General features: G+C 46.8%; 2 protein-coding genes across 3 annotated transcripts in view; one reads left to right on the top strand and one right to left on the bottom strand.

The window, feature by feature from the left end:
- The first annotated feature begins 332 nt into the window (after positions 1-332).
- On the top strand, positions 333-1,896 carry LOC138265239 (hydroxycarboxylic acid receptor 3-like). Its single transcript, XM_069212811.1, has one exon. The coding sequence runs from the start codon at positions 333-335 to the stop codon at positions 1,287-1,289; it is 957 nt and encodes a 318-aa protein (XP_069068912.1). The 3' UTR covers positions 1,290-1,896.
- A 3,893-nt stretch (positions 1,897-5,789) lies between these two features.
- KNTC1 (kinetochore associated 1) overlaps positions 5,790-19,935 on the bottom strand; it is a 495,394-nt gene continuing 481,248 nt past the window's right edge. Inside the window, exons 63-64 of one of the 2 annotated variants that reach the window (XM_069214954.1) lie at positions 14,497-14,587; positions 5,790-6,240 (exon numbers count right to left, since the gene is read on the bottom strand). In XM_069214954.1, coding sequence (XP_069071055.1) covers positions 6,217-6,240; positions 14,497-14,587 — 115 coding nt within the window. In that variant the 3' untranslated portion in view covers positions 5,790-6,216. The remainder of the gene's footprint in view (positions 6,241-14,496; positions 14,588-19,935) is intronic. The other variant, XM_069214955.1, reaches the window with a different exon arrangement.

The raw sequence follows: 19,935 nt of genomic DNA, 5'->3' as shown, positions 1-19,935 counted from the left end.
CAAATAGCTCAAGAGATAGCTCAACACTATTTGCATCTAATGGCCTATATTCGGCATGCAAATGTTTTTAACATATAATACCTAGAAACAAAAGCCACAGAGACTAAAACAGCAGGGGAATCAATCCCAATGCACTTGTAGATCCGATGGCCAAGCACTCATTTGCTTGCAAGGCAATAAAAATACAAATATCTATGTCCAACAGGATCCAGGTGGCACCTCATTAGAGGAAAGATAAATATTCTGAAAGATGCAAAGCAGGCAGCCAGAGGGCTTAATAATGCCAGCATTATTGGCACTTGGACGGAGAAGGCAGATGCCTGGGTAGAGCTATGAACAGCACCTGTTGCCTTTTCATTGAGCCAGTTCTGCACCAGGTCCTACCCCCTGTCCTCATCGTGGAGTTTGCTTTGGGCATGGCCGGTAATGGGGTGGGGCTGTGGATGTCCTTTCGCCTGAAAGCCTGGAAGCCCAACTCTGTGTATCTGCTGAACCTATCCCTTGCTGACTTCCTGGTTCTCTTCTGCCTTTTGTTCCGGACGGACTACTATATCCGGAGGAAAAACTGGGTCTACGGTGACGTCCCGTGCAGGATGCTCCTGTTCATGCTGGCGGCGAACAGAGCGGCGGGGATCATCTTCCTCACTGCTGTGGCAGTGGACCGCTACCTGAGGATAGTCCACCCCTTCCACAGGCTGAACCGCGTTTCTGCGAGAGGTGCCGTTCTAGTGTCCAGCATCCTGTGGGTTATTGTCGTCGCCATGACAGTGTACCTTCTGGCCGAACCTCACTTGTTCCAATTTCAAAACTCAACACAGTGCGAGAGCTTCAATATCTGCCCAGATTCGTTCTCCACCGCCATCTGGCACGATGCTTACTATATCTGGCAGTTCCTGGTGCCACTGGGCATCATCAGCTACTGCACGGTTTGCATCACGTTGCAACTTAGGGGCAGCACGATTGACAGAGATGGGAGGATACTCAAGGCGGTGCGCTGTGTCCTCGCCATCACCATCGTATTCACAATCTGCTACTTCCCCAGCAACATCACAAGAATCTCCATCCTGGTCCGCAAGTTTCAAAGGACAGAGAGGTGCGAAGACTTCAGAAACTTCAGCCTGGCCTTCTACTGCTCCGTCTGCTTCACCTATTTTTACAGCATGCTTAACCCGGTGGTGTATTACTTTTCTAATCCCAACTTTAAAGGCTTGTTCAAAGGGTTCTGGCAGAAGTTGTCACACGCTGAAGCAGAGGAGTCACCATCGTTCCAAATTATGGCCGATAATTGAAAAGAAATCCCTTAGTAGATAAATGAGCTGATGATATGTTTGTTAATTATTTGTACCTGGAAGCTTGTGAAAGAGCGACGTTTACGGTATGTGACATTCTTTAGCTGGAAAATTGCATGACTGGATAAACTAGACAGGAAAATAAATACTTGCATTGTAAATCTATCTTCAAAGTTGCTGTTCTAGTGACAATGCATAAGAGCCCCCCTCCAACCACCAAATTTGCTTTGGTGGTGGGAAGCACATAGAGTACATTTAACAGTGATACTGATTTCAGAGCGGTCGATGCTAAGTTGTGCGTTGGGAGAAGCCACAAGGTCCACTGTTTCATGGACTAGTTTTCATAGGCATCTAAGATTGTGCTGCAAAAGATCAGAAAAGGCTTGTGACCATAGAGTGAGTCGCATATTGGACTGCATGTTCACTAGTGATATGCACATGCTCCCAAACAGAGGGTTCAGGTAGATGCTTTTAACAAGAGGATATCCGAAGCACCACAATCTTAGCACCCAAAAGACACATGCATTTGAAGTGGGAGTGAATGGATGGTACGCCAATGATGGATGAGCTATTGCTCTCTCTCTAAATATATATATTGCATAAAGGTTCTTGCCACATCAGAGGGACAGGTGTGTAATATAGTAGTTAAAAAACATTTTAATGTGTTCATAAGAAAATCCAGTGGAACTCTGGCACAGAATAAATCAAATATGAATTTAGGATAGCCAGCCACCCAAGGAAGAGATGAAGTGACTCTTGCAAATATAAGAAGTAATTAAACTTTGGGTAGGTTTTTATGTACAGTGGTGGTAGATGTTTTGCATCAAGATGCCATTCTCATTCCTTTGGACAGATAAACCATACTGTCAGGGGACATCAAAGAGGGGCATTAGTGCTTTTTAGCGGCACACAACATCAAGAACATTACAGACAATGGGGTGGCGAACGATAGTTGGACTGCAATGGTACAAAAAAGTTAAACAGTGGGACAAAATATTATAAAGAAAACTGTTCCTCTCATGCATTCAGACTTCAGAAATATCGGACAGGAACTGTGAAAAGAGGACAGGAGTGATTGGTCTGTAGGCGGAAGCATTCCCTCTCCTGGTTTTGCACTTGAGCAACTTTCAGAGCCTTCTGCATGGGCCCCGCTGGCGGAGGAGACTAACCTCCATTGGAAGATGGAAGGGCGGAAGACCATGTACCCTTGATGAGAGGTCAGCCATTTTTGAATGAGAGATCCTTGCTCTAGAAGTGGGAGAATGAATGGAGCAATCATAATGCAGACACTCCATGCTTAAAGAGTTGATCATGTGCCATGACTCCCTCTGTACAAATCTGTAGCCCCGTCTGTCTGATTAGGAGTACTGACGAAAGATGTATGTACTTAAGTAAACTATTTCTTGAGACGATTAGAGTGAAATGGTGGATTAGTAGTTAAGTTGACAGGATGTGCAGGGTCTTGTCTACTTAGGTTAATGATTCTTATGAAGTCAGTGCATAGCAAGTGGGCCACTTCGCTCTGAAGCAGTGGACGTTCACATCACGATTTATAATCTAGCAAGGACCATCTCGCTATTGGCTAAACAGATACTTCATAGCACCTTTCAGAACGCCATTACGTGGTGTGTTTGTGATAAGAGTGAGGTGTGTAGCATGTCTGGGAGGTGCGTATTCTGACACGACTGAAGACCACACATGGGCAGTACAAACTGATAGTCACAAACTCTTGCAAATGTTTTGGTAAACTACCCATAAATTATTGCAGAAAACAAACGTTTTCCCACGAGTGATTGTTACAGCAGTGGTTCTTAACCTTTGACTTCTGTGGACCCCCCCAGTGAATCATTTCTGGAATCCAGGGTCCCAAACTGAATCGTCATTTGTAGCCAGAGACCCCCCCCCCCTTGCATAAGCAATTTCTATAATTTGAAATTCAACACAATACACAAAAACAAGTATGCACCAAACAAATGCTCAAATATGGACAATTATAAAACGTGCAATCAAATATAGGTTTTAAAATTGTCAATGTTACTTCTTTAATTGTATAGCCTTTACTATTATTCAAGTATTAATTATAATAGTCTTCTTAATTTTGTAAAACAGTCACCCTCACCCCCCACACTAAGCCCACCCCAAGGAGGCCTCATAGTCCCTCAGGGGGCCTCTGACCACAGGTTCAGAACCACTGTTTTAGAGCACTCCAACATTCTGTAGAACTCTCGGTCTCTGGGGCAGAGTTAAACTTTTGTGTTCAAGCAATGCTGGTAAGAAAAAGGACTCTCTTCTAAGAACTGGGCAGCCTTCAGCCAGACAAGTGTGCCCGAGAAAGTTGCTCTCACTGGTGTCACATTACTAGCCATTAGCTTCTGTCGTTCTAAGCCTTACAGAAACCGCCCGTCACAGTGGTGCTAGAAGGAACACTTTTCCGTGTGGGGGTGCTGTTTTTGGAAACACGACACAAGTATCATAGGAATAAGCAAAACTAGAATCGCTAAGTGAGCACAGGAAATTACCAGAGCCTTTCCAGGGGGCATAGCTGCGAAGGTTTCAGATTACGGTGTGACAGTTTCATGATTTCAGTGTAATTATGAGTGACATTTCAACGACTATGACTGACACTTTCTTGCAAGCAAAATCAAGCGATGACGACAAGGGAACCATGTAAATATTGTAATATAGCATGATCCTATACCTTTCATCGTACACCAGCGTCACCTTATGGCCTTTGATAAACGCTACTCGGAGCTTACCTAGCAAGGGAGAAACTGGAACAAGAAGGATTGCTGTAATGTAGAAAAATGACTGGAATTGCAAGATGCGTGACACTAGGCAGGGCTACAGGGGGGTGGGTCTAAATGGCTTGTCAGGATCTGAAAAGTGATGATAAACTGCATCTGTACACGTTCATTTGACACATTGAAATTCTCTATAACTTTCAACGCAAGCCTCACTGCACCCTGTGTATTTTTCACCCAGTCTCATCACTGCTCAAAAAAGTGGAAAGCAAACAGTTACTGGGAGGCCGGGAGAGGGTAGGACTGGGGAAGCTAGTCCAGCTAGATCAGTGATGGAAGGTTAGGAGGCCACCTGGCTAGGATTTTTGACATGATGGCTAGATTTGTCCGTTAAGCCAGTTAAAGAAAAATAGGAATAATAAGAAAAAGGTGGTATTTTATGTCAACTTAAAATATGAGCTAAAATGGAAAGTATTTAAAAGACGTTTACGGTAATCCTAAATGAGTACTAGAGCAAAAAGAAGCAGAACTGACAGCTAAGAATGAGTACAGAAGATTTTTACATAAAAGCATATCATAAGTGTTCTAGCTTCTGGCAGCTCAGGATGTCAAACATATAGATTTTTCTCAGAAGAGGATGGCAACCCTAGTCCTGATGCACAGGACATGTGTGCCAGCCCTTTTAATTTCACACGATCATCAGCCAAATAAGAGAACAAGGAAGTCTGAGTTTTGGAGTACTGTATTCAATCTATACATTTCAATGACATATGTCAGCAGTTTAAAGGAGCGGGGACAAACACATTAAAACAAAGAACAAAAATAAATGTGATAATAAAATTGCCATTTGTATAGGTGCCCTGCCCTTTTTTTGTTTAATTAAACAGCTAAAAAGCTGACCATAAATAAGTGTTCTGCTCTTGCGCTGATCAGATAGATTTAATTGGGTCCTTTTCTAAAAGATAATATTAATAATTAACTTTATTTTTATTTTTTTAGAACATATATAGCAGAACCCCGGGGTGCTGCAGCACCTGCCGCACCCCTATTGCAGCACCACTGCCGGACAGTATAATTCCTGAAAATGCCTTTGTTAAGAGATATGGTTTTTGGGTTCAACAATAAAGGAGTCTCGTACGAGGACTTGTAACTAATATGCCTTCCAAGCGGCATTTTGCCTCATTTTCGATCTTCGCAGTAGCGAATTAAGCCACACTTTTGTAATCCTTAGCTCGCGCACTGAGGCCCAAGGCAGTAACTTTTCCTGGATATGGGGAAGTGTGCGCGTGGATGAATGGATGGATGGATGGATGGATGAATGGAGGTGATTCTACTTTAATACCCGAACAGGCAACGCGCACCAGCAGCGATGGGGAAGGGGACTACCAAACTCCTCACTCGCCCACCCGAGGTCAGGATCGAACCTGTGGGTACAGGTGAAAGAACTCTCAGCCCCGTTTCACGTTTAGCCCCGCGGCTTACCAGCTAGCCGGCGGTCGTAAAAGCACAATATACACGAAATCTATACATAACGCTGAAACACTGGAATACATTTGTAGGAGCAAACAACATCACAGATCTTTATGTAATAAAGACATCACGTGGGTGGGTGTTTCAGTGTGTGCACCCATGGGCGCGAGTGCGTTTGCCTAAGACATTACCATCACAAAGACTTTGTTCATTGCAATGCCTTCTTTTATCCACTGCAATGCCTTCTTTTAAGAGGATCAACTAACAATAAAGTGAGGGTCAAAGAAACTTGTTAAAATGAATTTTATTGAAAAGGTAAATGTTTCAGGCTGTTTACGGCGTTACAGTTTAGAAGGTCATCAATAAAGTGCAAAATGAATGCGAGTTCAACCAGTTCCCACGTGGTGCTGTGCAAGGGAACGATGCAGCCAACGTGGGAATAAGTTCGCATTAATGTGGTTCAGTGCCACAGTTGCCACCTTCGCACAGGCCGCAGCCACTCGCCTCCCTCCTCTCCCCTCGGCAGCAGTGGTCGCGGGGCTGAGGGCTGTTACCCGGCAGCAGGCTCTCTGGACAATAAGTGCTCTCTGGTGGAAGCGAGAATGTTTTTTTTTAACCAGAGCTGGACTACTGTCTTTCCATAGGAAGACAGGCAAGTCGCTGGGGGTTTACTGGAGCCATTTCTACAGACTTCTTGCTCAGACCGAGCAGCCTCTCTACTTCTGCTGGTTCAGGAAGGCCTGAAAGAAAAACAAACACCTCCTTTAATAATAGTGCAGTATACAGACGTGGAACACTGAGCACTAAGGGCCTATACACAAACATGTTTCAAATAATGTTATACTACTGTATAAATAACTATTTGTAAAACTGATTTTTTTAAATTCCAGTTGCCAAATTATATGGTTTATACTGATGTCTCAATAAATGTACTACTGTATAAAGAACTTTATTTGTAGGACTGCATTTGTTAAATTTCAGTTGCCAAATTATATGTTTTTCTGAGCAGTTGATAAATATCAAATGGAACTTTAGATCATGTTCTCATACCCCTTAACCCATTCAGTTAATGTGTGTGTGGGCATGTATCATGTATGCAGATGTGCAGCGTGTAATATGCTATTAATTACAATTATGGAGCGTGCGGAGGGGCCACAACTCACAAGACGCAAAAACAAGTGTCATAACAAAACCTCCTAAAAGTTAATTGTTGTTCAGAGAACACAACACTTAACAAGCATTGGCGAAGCCAAAAGGTCTCACCTATGTGTTTTAGCTATGTTGTACACCCCTATAGCTGCTGTTCAGCATGGCTAACAGTTAGTGGTGTGGAGTGGGGTAGATTAGAATGGGGTAGATTGGGCATAGAATGGAGTGGGGTAGAGTGGGGTAACATGGAGTAGGGTGGATTGGGCTAAACTGGAGCGCGGGAGTTGGGTAGATTAGCATGGTACATTGAATTGTGGTAGATTAGGGTGGAGTGGGGTAGAGTGGAATGGAGTAAATTAGACTGGGATGTATTGGGGTAGATAGTAGTGGAGTGAGGTCGGGTAGATTGGGGAAGAGTGGAGCATTGTGGATTTAGGCAGATTATAATAGGGTAGATTGTAGTGTGGTAGATCAGAGTGGAGAGGGGTAGATTAGAGTGGAATAGGGCAGATTAGAGTGTGGTAGATTGGCGTGGAATGAGGTAGAATGGAGGAGTTGGATAGATTAGATTGGAGTCAACATTGGAGTGGAGTGGTCTGGGGAAGAGTGTAGTGGGGTAGATCGGGTGGATTAGAGTAGATTAGAATGGAGTGGGGTAGATTGAAGAGGGATGACTGGAGTGGCGTAGTTCGAAGCAGAGTAGTTTGGAGTAGGTAGATTGGAGTGGGGTGGGGTAAAGTAGATCGGAATGAAGAAGACTGGAGTGGGGTAGACTGAGGGGTGGGATAGGGTGTAGTGTGTTTGGAGTGTGGTAGTTTGGAGTGGGGTAGGGTGGAGTGTGATAGATTTGGGTAGAGTGGAGTGTGGTAGAGTGGAGTAGGATAGTCTAGGGTAGTGGGTTGATTGGAGGGTCTGGGGTAGAGTGGGGTGGGGTTGAGTGGAGTAGTTTAGGGTGGGAAGTGGCTTGAATTGAATTGGGTTGGAGCAGATTGGGGTGGACTGGGTAGTTTGGTAGATCTGAGTGGGGTAAATAGGAATAGAGTGGAGTGAGATATTGGGAGAAGAGTGGAGTGCAGTGGATTGGGGTAGGTTGGAGTGGAGACGGGTAGACTGGAGTGGGGTATGGTGGTGTGGAGAGGAGTAGACTGGAGTGCGGTAGAATGGAGTGGGATTGATTGGGTGGATTAGGGTGGGATAGACTGCAATGAAGTGGGATAGACTGCAATGAAGTGGGTTAGACTGGGGTGAGATAGAAGTGGAATAGTTTGGAGTGGGATAAGATTGGAATGGAGTGGGGTAGACCGGAGTGGGGTAGATTGGAGTGGGACGGATTGGATGGGATAGATTGGAGTTGGGTAGTTTGGGATGAAGTGGGGTGGAGTAGATTGGAGCGGGACAGACTGGGGTGGAATGGGCTAGGTTAGACTGGAGTGGGGTAGATTGGGTAGAGTAGAATGGAGTATGGTAGATTGGGGTAGAGTGGAGTGGGGAAGATTCGGTGGATGGCAGTAGGGAGACTAGAGTGGGGTACATGAACCAGTTACTTACCTTTGGTAACACGTTATCTGGTAGAGACTATATCTGGCTGCAGATTCCTTACCTTAGAATTATCCCAGGCATCAGTCTGGTTCAGGAAGATTTTTCATGAGTAGTACCCCTGCCTGCCGGTAGGTAGTGTTGTTCGGCTCCTCGTGAATTGGCATTGTCAGCACCGGATACGGCATCCGTGGCATTTATATAGGCACCACTCAGGAGCGCTAACCTCTGTTTCTTTTTAGGACTTTCCATGCCAGAAGTGTGGAGCCATGAAGAACACGACTTCTGGTGTGGCTAACTAGGGCCCTGGAAGGGTAACATCCATGTCCCTAGAAATCCATTCATTGAGTGGGGAGGAGAGGTGTGTCGGTAAGGAATCTAGAGCTAGTTATAGTCTACCAGATAAGGCATTACCAAAGTTAAGTAACTTGTCATCTGACAGAGACTTCTAGCTGCAGATTCCTTACCATAGAATAGATACCAGCAATACAATCCTCGGAGGAGGGTCTGTGGACCAATTTCAGATGAGAAAGCTGTGCAGGACTGAACGGGCAAAATGCCCCTCACAACGGACCTGACTGACCAGGCAGTAATCTTTAGTAAACTTTCAGGGAGGCCCACGTTGCTTCCTGGCAGATATCCAAGACTGTAACCTTGCATGCTAATGCAGTGGCTGCAGCTTTGGCTCTGGTGGAATGACAACACCAGCCTTCAGGGGGTTCCTTCTTGGCCAATGTGTAGCAGATTTAATGCAGAGCATGACCCATTGTAGAGATGGTCAGTTTCTGCACAGCATGACCCGTTTTGGCTCTGACATACCCCATGATGAGTTGATCATCAACCAGGAACTCTCATGTGCGGTCAAGTTAGAACGACAATGCTTGTTTGGGGTCTAGACAATGGAGATACTCCTCATCCTTGGAGAGGTGAGGGGGAGCATAGAAAGTAGGTAAAGTGATGGAATGAGCTACATGAAACGGCGTGACCACCTTTGGAAGAAAGGAGGCCCACATGTGAAGCACCACTTTGTCAGGAAGTATGGATAAGTAGGGTGGCTTAGATGACAAGGCCTGCAGCTCGCTAACTCAGCGGGCAGATATTACGGCCATGAGAAAAGCCGTTTTGATGGTGAGTAACCTCAGGGGATGATTGTGAAGTGGCTCACAAAGAGCACACATTAAGAATGTGAGAACCAGATTTAAGTCCCACTCAGGCATGATAAAAGGAGAAGGTCGGAATAGATGAACCAAACCTTTTAAAGAATCTATGTATAAAAGGAGATTTGAAAAGAGAGGGTTGATCAGGCAATCTGACGAATGCAGAAATAGCAGAAAGATAGCCCTTGAGAGTGCCCAGAGCAGAGCCCTGCTGAGCAAGACAGAATAACAACGAGAACCTGAGAAAGAGGGACAGAAAGGGGGTCAACATTTTTGTCAGGACACCAACCCCCAAATTTCTTCCACCGGCAGGCGTATAATGGTCTTAGGGGAGACACACCTGGCTGCCAAAATAACATCACAGACTTCAGGAGGAAGGTCAAAGGCTGTCAACTGCTGTAAGTCAATTTCCACGCAAGAAGGTGGAGACTGGACAGGCTTGGGTGAAGAACCCTCCTGTGCTGCGACAGAAGTTTCTCCTGAAGGGGAAGCCTGATCGGAGAATCAATTGCCGTGCTCAGCAGTTTGGGATACTAAACTCTCTCTGCCTAGTCCCAAGTCACCAGAATAACTTGGGCCCGGTCGTTCTTGATCTTCTTGTGAACTCTGGGAAGAAGTGGTAAAGGTGGAAAGGCGTACAGGAGGCCTGAGCTCCACTTAAGACAAAAAGCGTAGCCGAGCGATAGGCACCTTGGAAACTCCAGCGTGCAAAACTGCTGACATTGCACTTTTGTGGCAGTGGCAAACATATCTAATCAAGGCTCTCCCCATTGCTGAAAGACATTGCACCAAGAGTTGAACCACCAGGGATATGCCCTGATGTTCCAACCAAGTACAGAGACGGAGGAGACTTTTGGCAAAGGGTCCATGACCCCACCCTGTTCTGTTTGTTGCAGTACCACATGGCAGTGGTGTTGTCCAGGAACACCTGAACAAGCCTTCCCTTGATGGAAGGTGGAAGGGCTTTCAATGTCAGTTGGACCGCTCAGAGCTCCAGAAAGTTGATCTGGAGTCCGGATTCCACTGGAGACCAGAGTCCTCAGGTCTTCACCTCTCCCAGATGGCTGCCCCATCCCAGGAGTGATGCATCTGTCACTAATGTGAGATTCAGTTGTGGAAGAGAGAGGGACCTGCCTCTGACCCAATCACGGTTCGTTTGCCACCAATGCAGATCATTCGCAGTTCCCTCCCAGATTTGGACCATGCCAGAGAGATTCCTGATACTATGCTTATTAAAACTTCAAGTCCCACTGTAGAGCCTGCATATGCCAATGTGTATTTATCACCAGCAGGATACAGAAGCCCACGAGTCCCATCAGTCTCAGAGTCTGTCTCACCGAAACCCAGGACAGAGGCTGAAACATCGGTATCATGGCCTGAACATCCTGGGCTCGCCACCCAGGAGGATAAGCCCGAAACTGGACTGTGTCCTGAACAGCTCCGATGAAAGGGAGCCTTTGAAATGGCGGCAGGTGTGACTGCAGCATGTTTATAGTGATCCCCAGAGACTACAGGAGGTTTGCTATAGTCTGGAGTTGGTAGACAATAGCCTGGGGTGATCCTGCCTTCAACAGCCAGTCGTCAAGACAGGAGATGAGTGGTACCCCTGATCTCTGAAGATGAGCTGCAACCACCGTCATCACCTTGGTGAACACCCAAGGGGCGCTGGTCAGGCCAAAAGGGGGCACGGCAAACTGGAAATGCGTATAGCTGACGGAATTGCAGGTAAAGCCTGTGAGCAGGCAGAATGGGGATATGAAACTATGCATCCTGGAAGTCCAGCGCTACCATTTAGTCTCCTTGGTCTGGGGCAGACAAAACCTGAGCCAAGATGAACATCCCGAGTTTCTCCTTCTTGAGGACATAGTTGAGGGGCCACAGGTCTATAGTAGGACAAATGCCTCTGTCCTTCTTCAGCACCAGAAAGTAGCAGGAATAGCAACCACAAACTACTTCTGGCATCGAGATACCCTCTATGGCTCCCTTGGCCAAGAAAAGCCAGAACTTTCTTGCGCAGAAGAGAAAAATGATCCTCTGTCAGCCTGTCTTGAGATGGTGGCATTGGGGAGGAGGAGTCAGGAACAGGAGGGAGTAGCTCTTTCAGACTATCTGCAAAACCCACCTGTCTGATGTTATGGACTGCCAGTGGGGCATGTGAGAACATGTCCTGCCTGATGGCAGGCTGCCCGTAACGGTTTAAGGGGAGATCAGGAGGGTTTGGAGGCTGTGGTGGGTGTGGGGTGGGGGAAGGGGGGTCGAGGAGGAGGGGAAGTGGGGTATGTGGACTGACTCGACCTCTGGTTGCCTGATCCACGAGGCTTGTGGAAACCACACCCTTAGCTGTGCAGGGGCTGAGAAGCATGCATGGCACTGTGGCTGGAGGTGGTGGAGGGGCGGAGGACTTTGTGCAGTTGGTAGCCCCTTTCGTAGCCACAAAAAGGGGTGAAAAGCAGACTGGGGATGGACAAGGGGAAGAAGGTAAGCGCAAGGACCGGACTGTAGCACGACTGTCCTCAAATCTCTTGAGCTCCAAGTCCACTTTCTCTCTGAAGAGACGGGAGCCATCAAAGGGCATGTCCATCAAAGAAGACGTGACATCCCCCCAAAAGCCAGTAGTACCAAGCCAGGTGTGGTGCCTAAGGACCACCTTCGGGTCAAGTCAAGGTCACAGTAAATGGTGAACTTTGCTGCATCTCTCTCGCCTGCTACAGCTTGAGAGAGCATAACCTAGTCCTCCTTCAGGACTGTAGACAGTAGTGTCCCAAAAGGCATGCAATGCCAGGCTGGCGGAAGAAAACATTTTCTTTCCAAGTGTCTCCAGCCTCTTGCATGTCCTACATGGCAGAGCAGTAGGGAATGCACCAGGGTTGACATGGGAGGTGGAAGTCTGGACCACCAATCTCTCAGGGATGGGGTGTTGCGTGAGAAAACTTGGGTCCCCTGGGGTTGGGGCGGTGGCGATGGGCGATTCTTGTTGACAGGAGTCTCTGTGTTGGGTTTGGACCAAATACTTAAAAGTATATCTGTGAGGGCCTCATTAAATTTGAGGAGTGGTACAGATAGGGGAGACTCCCGGCTGAAGCACCTCTGTCTAGACATTAGTCTTGACTGCCACCAAGGGTACCTGAAGGTCAAAGACCTCCGCAGCCCTCCACACCATCATTGCAAAAGATGCTCTCTTCATCGCAACACTACGGGAAAAAAGCATGCCAGCGTCTGGGGAAGTATCCAGGCCAGTAACTTCACCCAGTTCCTCACAATAGTCCATCTCTTGCTCATAAGGCTCGACTTCTTCAGGGTTCAGTGACCCCTCTGATTCCTCCCAGAGTCCAAGCCAAAGGAATAGGGCTCAGGATCCGATCTGGGAGGCAAGGCTCCTGATGGCACCGGATACGGCGTTGAACAATGTCCCTCCAGCTCTGTATCGGAGTTGGGGATCAAAATGGGGATGGTGGCATCGGAACCCGCACCAGAGAAGGTCGAGGTGGCATGACCAGTGTCGGTCTGAACCCATAAGTGGATCCCTCGGGCCCCAGTGGTGCCGGGGGCTGGAGCCACTGGTGTGGAACCAGCAAGGGCCCCTGCCGACCCCGAGGGCCTGAAGGCGCGCTAGAGAGGTCGGCTCACCCAAATAAGGCACACATGACATCACAGAATTCCTTTAGTAGGGGGGTGTCGCTCCAGCTCCCAGAAATTAATGGAATTGGCCGAAGCGCAGGCTGAACCGCAAGGCCTAGAATGCAGATGCCTCCGTGTCTCGTTGGCTGACGGACGCAGAGAAGTCGAATCATGCTTCGTCTCATTTTTGTTTTTCTTGTGCTTGGACTTACCCAATTGTCCCAAAGATTTTGGATGAGATGACTACCTTGGACTACACAACTCATCCAGGTACCTTCCTCTCGACGGGCACGGAGTCGCATGATGGGCTGCCATCAGCTTGAGTGACCGCTCCCTCAAAGGCTTCTGGTTCATCGTGCGGCACTTAAAGCACAACTTCGGGTCGTGCTCTAGACACCACAGGCAAACAAGGTGCAGGTCTGTCACCGACATCGGGCTGTGCAGGCGCTGCAGGGTTTGAAGACAACCTTCCTAGATGACATCCTGCCACGCCAGGAGGTAAACCTCAAAAAAGCTTTGACGAAAGTTGAAAGAAGCTCAGTCAGAAAGTGACTGAAGGGGGTAGCTCTTCCCCCTGCTGGCTGGCACGGAAAGAAAAGAACTGACGTCAGCGTGCTGCCTATATAGGTGCCGTGGACGTCACTTCTGGCGTGGACGACACATGCAGAGCTGAACGACGACACCGGCGAACCGGAGTACTGCTCAACAAAAAATCTTCTGGGATAATTCTAAGGTACAGAATCTGCAGCTAGAAATCTCTATCAGATTAGTTTAATCAACCAGATTTTCTTCCACGTATCACAAAGCTATAGATCAAGAAATCTTTTCCTCTGTAACCATCATTTTAGAATTGTTTGTGCTTTTACAGAATCCACACCATATCCTATTTGCATTTAAAATTTGTATTAGCCATTGCTTTATCATTTAATGTAAAATTTAGCAAAATGACAAGTAATGAGTCTTGTTCTTACTGACTAAAGTTCCAGGGTATATCTGCCTGTGCCCCTGGCCCCACATTTGTAGAATTCACTTAGACGCAATATTACACCATCATGGGTTACTATTGCAAATCAGTAAATCTATTTACGAATGTAAGTTCCCTTATGTGAATTCTTTGCACTCGTAAATCAAGCCACTTACGCTCAAATGCTGAACTAGCGCTGTATCTAAGGAGCAAGGAACTGCTACTTCGCGGATTCAAATTATGGGAAGGCACCTGATCCATACATACGTTTTTTATGAATATATATATATATATATATATATTTTTTTTAACAATTCTGATTCAGAGAAAAATTGGTTTAATGCTTTTCGGCTTTAACATGATGTATATGTCACAGTGAATACTCCAAATGTTATACAGCTTTTCATATACTTTTCATAGGATAATGAATAAGAAAGGTAACTATTGCCGAAATAAGTTCCAAACTATACTAAAAGCTTGGAGGTGTAAATTTCGAACTGCAATAATGAAGTATTAAGCTAAACAATAAAAAACACATCAAAGGGAAGATGATCAAAGGGGCAGCTCCTTACCTTTAGAATGTCTACCGAAGATGCATCACGTGGAACAGCCTTCCCGCGCTGCTTCTGGTAATCTGTAATAAGTGCCACTGCATCGTTCAAACTGTCAATAGAAATAGAGTATGTTCTAACCCTAGAATATGGTTTGTCCCTCTCTTTTGGGTCGGCCACAGTCTCTCTGGTCTTTTAACTTTGTCAAAGGCATTGATCATGAATTGAGATTCGAGAATCAACATAAAAACAAACATTTTCAAGCAAGTAAAACATTGATGTGAGGAAATGGGGTGTATTATATGGTGTGGTTGTGTGATCTCATTGTGTAACACACTACCATGAAAAGAAACATAAGGGGCCAGGATAGATGTATCCTGACCCCATAGGACTGATAAAGGGGTCTCTTAGGGACCCCTTCATGGGCGAGAAATTGCCCAAAACCTTTTTTGGGGGGGCACACAGGGATCCACAGATCGACTGCAGCTCTCAGTGCAGCCTGCCCAGTGTAAATCATGGAGAAAAAAAAATACACCTGCATCCAAACTCACTTACCAAGCCCCTGCCTCGCACGGCGGCCACGCCCTGCGGCCAATCCCTGGTCGTGCGTGGTGTGGGGTTGGGCGCATGCAGAGGGTTGGCCGCAGGGTAAAAGGATGTGTGCGGCCGTGGTTATATTATCAGATGATAATTAAATATTACTTTACATTTAAAAAAACAGAGAAATTCACTGAAGAAAACAAAGGTTACAGGGATGGTATAGTTAGGAAATAAAATTTTATTTTAAACATAGAAATTCAACAGTTATACTTACCCAAAGAAACTATAACTCGTACCACAGAGTTACTTTAGGTCTCAAGTATCCCTGCGCCGGAACCAGACGCCAAGACACCATTGCACCCGAGCCCCACAGCTCGAGGAGAAAAGGGCCAATCGTGTCCCTACGTGCCTGAGGATCTCAGCGGTTCAGCCAACCTGTGGTTCCCTGGGCTGGCCCCCCAGTCCTTGCTTGCAGCCACTTTCTAACCAGACTGATCTCCATTGAAGTGAATGGGACACCCAAGGTCGTAACACACCTCTACATCCAGATGCCCCAGAGCCCCGAGGTGATCTGTTGGGTGTGGTCTTGGACCTTAACCCATACTCATCTCAAGTGCAGAAGAACAGCCCTGTAAGTCGTTGCCTAGTGCCCGTATGCAGTGTCTGTTTCTTTCCCATAGGATCACATTAGGGCACCAGAGGCTGAAAAGCACCTCTTCACCTGGATGCCTCAGTGCCTCCCGAAGTGACCTGTTGGTGTTGCTTTGGACCTTGCCCCATACTTACCTTAACTCTAGAAGAACAGTCCTGTAAGTCGTTGTTACGCGCCAGAATGCAGTATGTCTTTTCCCCGTATGATAACATTACAGCTCCAGAAATTGCACTGTCAACTTTTGAAATGTATAAAAATTAATATCTAGAAAAGTACTTACCTGATTCTGATGATCTTGGTATCTAACTTCATATAAAAATAAGTGTTATTTTTATAGCTGGTGTCAGATTTCTTTATTGAGTGTGTGTCTAGTTTACTGGCTCTTTGCATGCAACAAATGCTTGGCACTGTCCTCTAATAAGCCTAACTGCTCGCCTGCACTACCAAAAAAGAGCTTTTAGGGTTATTAATTTAACCCCTGTAGCCATTAAGTCTCGCCCAGGACTATCCGCATAGTACACTACATAGATAACCAGCTTCCCATACTTCCCCAACCACCAGGCTAGCTCCTCTGATGGTTCATGGGAGATCACAATGTTGCATGTCCAATATCCCCAATGTTGGAACTACTGCCTGCAGAGACACTGCTGTGAGAGGAAAAAAAATATATAAATATATATATTCATACGTATGTAATAAATAACAGCCAGTTCCTCTGCAGCGCTCTCTGAGTGGCATCCCCCTCCTTCACTAATCTATTCTAGCTCTGAACATAGGCTCACACACTGCCTTCTCTGACACCTCCAACCTAACTTAGGCTCACACACTGATCTCTCCGACACCTCCAACAGCTACACACACAAACCACTCCAAGACCCCGGGCCTTCCTGTCTCTACCGGACAATCCACAAGCAAGCTCATAGCTTGCTTTAGCTGGGTACACTGTACACCGGTTTCTTATGTTTTGCTTGTACAACATTTCTATATGTTATATTTGGACTGTGCCTTGTGCTCATTTTTGCTTCACCTACAAATTCTATGTTTGCCCATGTTTGACACTGAGCCTCTTTTGCTTTCTGATGATTCTGCTTTTTGTACAAGAATAAAAAGGCTGCACTCTGGCAGCTTGGGGAGAAGGAGTCTGAGAGCATCGTTGTGCCCACTGCCTTCTCTCTTGCTGGGCAGCAAGCCTTGATACCTGCAAATACATTTTGTCTGTTCCTGCGCAGCTGCTGTGTCTAGTGTTTTCTTCCATCTCTCCGGGGAGGGTTGTAAATAGTTTTCCCCAACTGGCAACACTGGAGAGCCCTAATGGGCCAGCATGAATCTGTGACCAGGAAGATGCAGGAAGCAAACACACCTGCCAGGCGCAATACCTTTAGGACTGGAACCAAAGTCCCTTCACATAACATCAGAATCATAAGCCGAATGTTTTGGATCCTCTGAGGAGGGTGAAAGACAGAGTGAGGTTGTGTTCAGTACTGCCCCTATTAATGGGAGGCAATGTGAGGGCTCTGGATGACACTTGCACTTATTGATTGAATAACCCAGCTGGTAAAGAAAAGACACTGATTCCTGCAAGTGGCAAGACACCATCAGTGAAGACGTGGCTTTGAGCAGTCAGCCACCCAGGTATGGGAATACAGTGATCAGTGATGTGTCACAACCACCACTGTCACCATTGTGAAGCCTTTAGGTACAGATGTGGAATGGAAGAATCACAACTAGATGGACCCCACCAAAAAAAGCAGACATGTCCTGTATGTCTGTAGCATCGTTATGAAGAAATACGTGTTCTGCAGTTCAAGGAACAACAGTATTCCATTTCCAGTAGAAACAAAGCCTGGCCCAGGACACCATCTTGAATTTGTGCTTGCAAAGGAACAAATTCCAGGATTGTAGGAAGCTGGCTCTCTATATGGTGCACTAAAAAGACGTACACCATGTACAGTCCAGTGGATCCCCAATTGGTTTGCAGAGGCAAAAGTAGATACTACTAATGCTCTATTTTGTGGTAGTGTGGGCGAGCAGATAAGCTTATCAGAGGGTAGTACCAAGCATTTTTTACACTCACAGAGGCAATAAATGAGATACACATTCAAAGAATAAATCGGAGACCAAAATTTAGAAAAATAACACTTCTTTTTATGTATACTTTGAAACCAAGAACTTTGTTACAAGGTAAGCACATTTTCAAACATAAGTACTTTTCACTTGCAAAAATGGACACCGCACTTTTTGAGTTCTTCAATGTTAACCTATGGGAGGAAAACAAAGTCAGCAAACAGGTACTTTACAACGGCTTACAAGAACAATCTCGGAGACATAAGGTAAGTACTGGACAAGGGTCAGAACCACGTCAACAGGTCATTCTGGGCAGCACCTGGGTGGCTGAGTGCAGAGGTGTAGTACAGCACCGGGTGCCCAATGTATTTCAATGTGAATTGGTCCCCTTGGGAAAAAAAGCTGCAGGCTCAATTGAGGAAAACCAACAGATAGGTAACAAATGTGGTGTGCTTGGGGAGGTAGGTGTACCTTTGGTCCTCCTCTCCAAAGCCCGGGGCTCCAGATGCAGAAGTGTACTCTGGCGCAAGGTTTCGGAATCTGGGAGCAGTCGCGGTTGAGGGATCCTGTGGTCTGAGGCTGCAGGGGTTTTCAGGGAGTCCAGGAGGGGTGAAACCACTATGGACTCGAGTTCAGGAGAGCTGGGGGAGGTTGTTGACACCAGGGACCCACTTCAGATCGGGCAGTAGGGGACAGGTAGCAGTAGTTCTTTAGGTGTCAGATTTCTCTCACCACAGAGGCTGCGGGAGAGGGGCCCTGCATGCAGAGGCTGCAGGAGACTTCGGGGAGGCCAGGACGGGTGAAACCACAATGGACTCGGACTCTGGGGATCCCGGTCTGCCCTGGAGCTCCACTCCCACTCAGGTCGGTGATGGCGGGTGCAGTGGTGACTTCAGGTGTCGGATCTTTGCGGTTACAAAGGCTGTAGAGTCCTTTCTTTAGAGTTGGTTGGGGAGCAGATCCGTTGCTCACAAGAGTATTGAGTCATTGTCGAAGGCAGGGAGTCCTCCTAGGTTTCTGGAGGCTCAGCTGCAGGATGAGCCATCTTTTGGTGCAGAGTCCGTCGAGGGTTGCAGACAGGCCGGTGGGGTTGGTACCAGGTCAGTTGCTTCTGTTTTCCTCTTCTTCAGCTGCGACTCTTCTTTGCCCTTCAGCTTTTTAGGTCATCAGGATCTATGTTCTTGGGTTCAGGGCTGCAAACTAAACACTTAATTTAGAGGTGCTACAGAGAGTGCCAGGTGGCAGACCAAGGATTGCCCAACTTGAGGGTGACTACACCCTCTCTATGACTTCTTCTGTTGGGAAGGGGGCATAACCCTGACCCTAGAGGTCTAACTCCACCCAAAAAGAGATGGAGGAATTTAAAAAGTGGTGTCCACTGCAGCTCATCCACCTTAGGGGTGAGACTGGCAGGATGGTGGCACACCTCCTAATCTAACTACTTTTCCTGCCTGTCCTGCCGCCAAAAAGTGAGGTCAAGACAGGGGGGTTGGTCATCTCCGCCATATGGAGTGACTTGGGCTGGATTACAAAGGCAGCTAGGGCTTCTGAAGCATCCGCCCTGTAATGTCCATCCTGCCAGGAGGAGGCGTCAACACCCCTGGCCAGTGCAGGCTTGTTTCTCTGGCCTACGAGAGCACTGGCTCTCACCTTAGGGGGCCAGAAACTTGGCTGAGGTGGCTGAACCGGTCAGGACCAGTTAGTCAACATACTACTAGCTGGGAGATTTTCAGGGGGCACCTCTAAGATGCACTCTGGGTGCATGTATTGGTAAATACAACACTGGCAACAGTGTGGGTTCACCAATATGAGATGTTTGATACCAAACATCCCTATCTTCAGTGAATCCATCATGGTGCTGGAGAACTCGTAGTGACGAGTGTCCAGCACATGTATTTAAAATGGCTTCCCTGGTCATTTACTATGTCTGAGAATTGACCTGGTCTGTCAGTTCGGGCTGGACTGTTCCCATGGGGAACAGGGTCAAGACTGATTTGCATATGGCTGGGTCCAAACTTGGTTGCCTGGGCGAGGAAAATAAGGATGGATTAAACCCAGATCTGTGACTGGGGTGAGTGTTTGAAACGTTTCAACACTCCTTCCATCATTTTAGTTTGTTTTGTGATGTTGCCTTGTGCGCCCTAAGTGAATAGGTTATGCCCAGACGTGGGTCCCTTGCTTGCTGCACCCCTGGATTCAAACTA

Source organism: Pleurodeles waltl, chromosome 11, assembly GCF_031143425.1.
Source record: "Pleurodeles waltl isolate 20211129_DDA chromosome 11, aPleWal1.hap1.20221129, whole genome shotgun sequence".
Classification (NCBI taxonomy): domain Eukaryota; kingdom Metazoa; phylum Chordata; class Amphibia; order Caudata; family Salamandridae; genus Pleurodeles; species Pleurodeles waltl.
Note: the sequence above shows the minus strand (reverse complement) of the source record. Positions and strands in the feature narration are given on the sequence as shown.